This window comes from Panulirus ornatus, chromosome 17 (genome assembly GCF_036320965.1).
Source record: "Panulirus ornatus isolate Po-2019 chromosome 17, ASM3632096v1, whole genome shotgun sequence".
Taxonomy (NCBI): Eukaryota; Metazoa; Arthropoda; class Malacostraca; order Decapoda; family Palinuridae; genus Panulirus; species Panulirus ornatus.
Genome location: NC_092240.1, coordinates 52,912,692 through 52,919,702, shown reverse-complemented (window position 1 = coordinate 52,919,702; position 7,011 = coordinate 52,912,692). Strand labels below are relative to the sequence as shown.

Genomic DNA, 7,011 nt, shown 5'->3' with positions numbered 1-7,011 from the left:
TCAATATGGTTGTGACCACAAGAAACGACATCGCAAAAAGAAAAAAAAAAAAAAAAAAATATATATATATATATATATATATATATATAGAAGAGAGAGAGAGAGAGAGAGAGAGAGAGAGAGAGAGAGAGAGAGAGAGAGATAATACCTAAAAGAACGACCATCATCAATTAACATAGTCTCAAGTTTCTAAGCTTAAAAGAAAAAAAACTGACGTCAGAGAAAATATTCGGAAGTAATTATTGAGGTCATAATTATGTAATTAGCGAGTAAGAAGAGGCGGGTGGGGAAACGAAAGAATCCAACATGAGTAATGAAGGTGGCGAGTTACAGTGGACGACCGAACATGAAATTCCCTTCCTCTTCTGTCATCATCAGCGTGAATTACCCTCCCTTCCTCGTCTGTCAGTCATTGTCAGCGTGTAGTACCCGTCTCTCTGGGATCTGTGTCGCATCACATCATCTTCGCCTCCTGTTTAAGCTCGTGTATCTCCTGGGAGCTCCACGTAAACAGGCACAGAATGCAGGGATATTTGGAAACACGAACAGCACTCGCAAAATTTTGACCCAACGTCATTTTACGCCCTGCTCTCCCTTAACACAACTGTAATCAATTTTTTTTTTTTTTACCTAACTCGATAGGAATTTCTTTATGGTATAAAATGAGATTTTCATTTATTGGGAATTTAAGAAATGCAAATTGGAGGGGAAAACGAAGGACTGAGCTTTGGGGTAACGACCCGTTTCACGGATCACATCCATTCTTTTCAAGGTTACAGACTCTTCCCGAAGCATTACCCTCAACCTTGGTGAACGCAAGGCTAACTAGTGCTTTAAAGCATGACATCTGATAGATATATCTATCGTACACCAACACCGTAGATCAAGCAGTATTTTCAATCTATTGATGCTCATTGGCTTCGCATGTTCCGACTCAGGGTTCGGGACAGCGTCGTTCAGAGTCACTGGCCTCGTACGTTCCGCGAAACTCAGGATTCGGGACGGATCGTTCACAGTCCAACACTGCTCGCGGCTCGCATCGCCCACTGCGCCCAAGTGTGCAGCCGGCGACTGGTGAGACAGGACGTAGACGCCTTCCCCGAGACCAGCCAGAGGTCGACTGTTGGTAATTTTGGTGTTAATTTTGCCAGCGTGTTGTCTAAATAGAACTGTCCTTCACGGGAAGGTAAGATACGAGTGTCATACCATCGCCGGTCTAATGATTTATGGCAGTTATCATTGATCAATCAATTAATAACATAAGAGTAACGAGTCAATATACTGGTTTTGGTTTGGCTTAAACGTGAACTTAAATAATTTGGATGTAACTGTTGCCAATTTTCTTTCTTCAGTCGGACTTTTTTGTCTCTTCAAGGTTTAATGTTCTGATGTATCGTTTTTTTTTTTTAAAAAAAACTTTGCATTATTTTAAGCCGGTTATGTTTTTAGCCTAACTGCCAACTGTGGCGAATTAACTTCTTTGAGGTACGATAACTAAGCATAACTATGGTAATTAGATCGTTTTGAAATTACTTGAAAGTGTTAAAGGCTAATAGATTAGTGGTTATAAACTGATGTTAACTGCTTTCATATCCCAGGTAATTGATAGTCCTACATCCGACCCAACCAACGTAAAGAGTAGTTTAGGTAGCCTGTTTAACGATGTCGTTCGATCAAGTGCACTCGTTCAATGCATAACCATCATGTAAAGTTTACAAATACATTGGTTAAATGTATATCAATCTTCCCTCGAGTTTCGAGATCAGAAACAATTGCCGACAGACTTTGGCCGAAAGTTTGGAAAAATCGACATTGGACTATCATAATATAAAGCCACGAAATACCCCTTGGAAACCACTCTGGATCAGTATCCAAAGATCCTTCACCATTGCTATACAAAAAGGTGTGAGGGGGGGTCTGTGTTTGCTTCTCCCTAAGAATAAATTACGAGCTGAGGAAAAATACTTCGTCTGCGACTTTCGCATAACCTCTTAAAAGATAAATAATCTGTAAATAAAGGAAGGAAATACCGAAACGCGCAAGTCGACGCCGAAATTGGGAAACTACCATTATTCTGGAATTGTGTTGTGTAGTAATGTGGCGACAATAGGTCGTCGCGGGACCAGAACGACCGATATAAAGGCAACTTTACGGCGTAATTAAGTTGAAATTTTTTTGGGGCAGCTTTGTAGGATAATGTTGCCCCGTGGTGGAACCTGATTTGAACGCTCTCTCAAGTGCACTACATAACGACCATTTAAGGTGGTCAAGGCCAGAAGTTGAGGCATTGGTTGGCTTTGCACTGTGCGAATATGAATTTTAAAGATGGGAATATTTCTAAATGTGAATCGAGGTTCCCAGGTGTACTTTCACCATTGATTTTCTTGTAGACAATATCGATTTTTTTTTTTTTGGCTAGTTTTCCTATTAGGACCAGCTTGGAGAAATGTTCACTTAAACCTGGAGGTTTTTAAAGCTAGTTTAGATCTAGCGGGGAAGCATTGCCTAACGGTAGCGGAGAATTATAACGGTAACATATTTACACTCAAATTTCCCAAATGTCTTCAAATAGCACTATTGCTGATCAGTCCATATTGAACTGCCTACAATCTGTTACGAAGATGAGGCTCAACAGATTAATATTTGAACTAATAGTTGGCAGTTTGGTACAGTCGTACGTGATATGACACCTCGTTAATTGCCTGGTTCAAAGATAACACCGCTTCTGACTCGTCATGCAACCCTGCCATTGGTAGAGTTCTGCTTCAAACAGCCCCGCGTGGCTTAAGGTGGTCATTAGGCTTGAGGATCGAAACCCCAATCTCCGAAATGATCCCCCAATAGATTGTTTAAACCTGAGGCACTGGCCGGTGTCTGCAGCCTACGTCTGGGCCATGTGGTAGACTCGCTCGGACTATGTACGGGAGACGAAGGTTCCTTCAAGAATGCCTCTTCTCCTCCCAGATCCGAAGACGACCCGTAGCCGGCACAGGACTTCGACCCCAGAGACGATCACCACCTGGTGTGCGAGATCTTACGAGACGATGACCAGGCGTTTAATACTGTCCGCAGTCCTCGCCTGCTGTAGCCTAGTGGTCCTCCTGCCCACCACTAACAGCGATGGTGCCCTCCGTGCACGCCACAGGTGAGGTCTTGCATGGAGAGGACAATGTGGTTGGTCATCAGCTCACGAGTGGAGAGGTAGAAACCACCATAGGGCTTAGACACAGTCCAATGTATATACACCACGGGTCTGCTTCGAACCCTGGGCAAGGCGTCCGGCTGCCTCGGGCCACACGGAGGTTAAGACACACACACACTAGACTTGTAGTGTGTTTACGTGCGTCCCCAACCTCATCTTGGTGGGGGTAGCATGGACTTTAATCTCTCTATCAGACCCTAGGACTAATTTCCAAGAGTCCTGCAGGCCAACAATGCGATACTTCTGGTAGCTGGGAAATGTAGGAAGTTTGTCGTCTACTCGTGAGACACCCGATCTAATACAGATTTTCGTTAGATCACTACACATCCATACATATATGAACATTTAAAGCTTTTTTTAGATCTGAGTAACTTTATTTTTATTTTCTAAACATGTTTAGTGAGCAACACGACTACTCGCATTTAAATTTGCAATGTCTATAAATTTCGAATGTACGTTGCCATTCCTGTGTGTCCGTCGATTTTGAATATTAGTTGTCTAACACCACATTTACCCTGATATCCAAACCTCTCATCACTGTCCCGTTATTTAATACATCTAGAATAAAATATAATGTTAGCTTTTATTCCAGACTAAAAGCTACAGCACCACAGCAAAACAAGATACACATAACTAAAACGATGAACTAACCGCATTTCCAACGGGTCTAAAGTAATCTTAAGTATCAGTAGTAACTGCTTTACTTAAGTTTTCCTTCAGTTTTCTTCAAGTGACTGTGTCCACCACAAACTTCAGAGCCTGGTAAATAAGAGATTCTGAAAGTGAACTTCTCCCCCCGCTAGCCACAATGTCTCAAATTCTGAACACGATGAGGATGGCGCACCCGTGAATAAGACAGAGTCCTCGGCTCCTGACGAAGGCTTCGCCGTCAACGGCAGCAGGAGTGTCCTGGGAGCCACTCTGAACTCCATATGGGAGAGAGTTCGTCCCTACATCATCCAGGAGGATGGTAGAGACCTGGGTGAGTATCGGGTGCGTGTGTACTTACCTCTCTACACCGTACGGTGATTGAAGTTCTACACTCTTAAGAGCCCCCATCTCTCAAACTTTGTCTTCGTCGTAAAACTTGGCAAGCTTTCATAACCTATCATTCAGAAGGTCATCAATTGGTGTGGTTGGGTGTGCGGTATGACTGCAACACCATCTATGGATGCGACAGATAGCCAGTGCCCGACTTAAATGCTCTGTTTGGCTACCTGTGTTTGCGAATGCGCAGACGTGGTTACCCCTGTGGGTGAAGGCACGTGAGACGATGAATACATTAGCATGCTTGCAAACGTGCACACGTATAGTCTATTCATACTTGTGCATGTATGTTCTCCAGGGCTTGTTAGGGAACACGGTAGTGGGTCTGTCGAAGGGGCTTAGAACAGCTTTATATTGTAACGAGACTTCAAGTTTTCATAACGTAACAAAAGTAGAACCTGCATAAGCGTCAGAGGTGTCTTAAGATCTCTAAAGTAACGTAAACATCTCTCTCAGTTCATCTCGTATCTGATTTCTCATTTCGTTTTGTCAGATATTGCAGATCCTCTAGCAAAACCCGAGTGTCATTGACGAATGACTTGTTTAATCAACTATGATTTCGCAATTTCGTCCCACACTCTCTAGCTCCAGCGATGCAATTGCTGCCAACGGCAGCTTGAATCGTCTTGTCAGCCTCTGACAAACCCACTGCCAGGTGTATCTGTTGAGAGGGCATTGATATTTTCACTGTTCGAGGCAGAACTACAAGTCTATGAAATGACTCCTGAATCCAGTATGTTGAGACCAGACCTGGAACCTAGAAGATTGACATTATAAAGATTATTGTTCTTATAGACGGCGTAACACTACCATAACGGCCACCTGACACGGACGATGACCAAATGTCACGGACAAGCGTGCCCTTGCAGTAGTATTAGCTAAACTGGGGAACCATCCACTTCTCCTCACGGACGGTCTTCCAAGTGGGAAGACTGTTATATAAGCAGGTGCACAAGTTGAGCAGCATACATGATCCATGACTGACGCAGAGTTTCTTCTTCAGCGGATCGCATGGGTACCTTCAGGAGGCGGCTCCTGACGGAGGCAGAGGAGATGGTGACGCTCTTCATCCGCGCTGCTGGACTCCGACGCCCGGGTGAGTTCTGGAGGGACTGGAAACAGATTCTGGAAGGCTTCCCCACAAGTCTTTGGGGCTCCTCTGTTGGTGAGGCGCAAGAGAGCCTTTGGGTTGGCGCCTGTCCAGTCTTTGCTTGAGGCTGGAAGTCCAGGAAGGTGGTGCTGGGCGTGTACCGTTGGGTCTACATAAAGGTATACGTGTAACTGGGTTGGTGGTGGCTTAGGCTGAAGGTTGGGGGAAAGTGGTAAATGTGGTACAGTACAGGATAATAATTCAGCCTTCGCTGTAGGCCTACAGATTCCGTTCGCATTACGTATCGCTTTACAGTAATTGGTAGGTATTAACGCAAGACACTGAAATTCAGTCAGATTCGTAGGAACTGACATGTCTTCCGCCCTGCAGATGGAGACCTTGAACCGACGCAGAGGCAGGCGTGGGCGGCAGAAGGCCAGGCCAGTGTGGGCGGCGGAGGGCGGCACAGGACAAGAAGGGACCACCCGCTCGATCTTCCCCTCTTCAAAGACCCTGACGGTGGGTGGCAGGTCTTCTTTATCAAGGAAACGATAAAGAAAATGGACAACTGGTGAAAGTCACTTTACCATATACTAAGAGTGCAATGGCACTACTACTGAGCGTGTTGTAAGGTACTGTGATGGATAGCTTTGCAGTGATGGTGACTTATAATTTCAATTTCAACACAAATCTCTTTGTGCCCCTAAAGCTTTTGGTCAACCCAGGCTCGATATACAAATCTCATTCGTGGCTTCATCTGCAAAAGGTTTATCACTATCATCGATTTTCTCTGTTGATTAAGTTCGTATGTTCGATCATGCAGGTCTGTGACCTACGAAATGTCTAACGAAAACTTGAAAGAGTTTTGACCGTATAAAAGTTATGTGAAAAGCGAAAACGAAACATGTCCATCATTCAGTTGAGACTACAATATTTTCGTGTCGAGCCTTTGGCAAGTATCTCAATCTTTCGTTTAAACATAAGTCTGGGAACAAGACTAAGCAGATTTTCTCAAAATCTGTGCGAAGTTTGAGTTTCGGGAACAACAGAACCATCTTTAGGTCCGCAGTAGTCTGAAAACGTGACGAGTGTTGTTGACTGTAAAGCCTCTCCTCGTAGAACGTAGACGTGAGCGTAGGATGGCCTAGTCGACTGTTGCTGTGACCACAATGGTTTTCTTGAGTTAAAAGTATCCAGTACCAGACTGACATGCGTAATTCTCAATAGTTTTTCCTCAATGAACTATTGTTTGTACTGGGGTATGTTATGAGCCAATTTATCCATCTATCGTCGTCTCCTGCAGGAGTACCTGTGCTGGAGGACATCAAGGGCGTGTCCACCCTGCAGGTGAACGGGTCGCTGGCCATCGAGATGGTAGTGTGGCACGGGAGGGCCATCGTGGCCATCATCAACGCTGAGCATCGCCTCTCCCTCTGCACCCTAGACCGCAACACCTACAAGGTGAGTCGCGCCCCGCGAAACTTCGCCAGAGTCGGGGGTGTACACTTAAGCCTTGCAACCCAGTCAAGGAGCCTGATTGATTTGTGCCGGAAACCCAGGCAAATTCATTGCGCTCCCCTACGATCATCATGCGAGCGGTAGCGCAAGGGGATGACAGGGGTAACGAAGGGTCTTAGTCAGACTCCAGAGGGATGATGTTACACAGGTTGCT

General features: G+C 44.9%; 1 protein-coding gene across 1 annotated transcript in view; it reads left to right on the top strand.

Moving 5' to 3' along the window:
- Positions 1–924: 924 nt before the first annotated feature.
- Positions 925–7,011, top strand: part of LOC139754450 (uncharacterized) — a 33,486-nt gene continuing 27,399 nt past the window's right edge. The window contains exons 1-6 of the mRNA XM_071671724.1: positions 925–1,126; positions 2,965–3,145; positions 4,006–4,184; positions 5,253–5,345; positions 5,730–5,858; positions 6,643–6,800. Of these exons, the coding sequence (XP_071527825.1) occupies positions 925–1,126; positions 2,965–3,145; positions 4,006–4,184; positions 5,253–5,345; positions 5,730–5,858; positions 6,643–6,800 (942 nt within the window). The remainder of the gene's footprint in view (positions 1,127–2,964; positions 3,146–4,005; positions 4,185–5,252; positions 5,346–5,729; positions 5,859–6,642; positions 6,801–7,011) is intronic.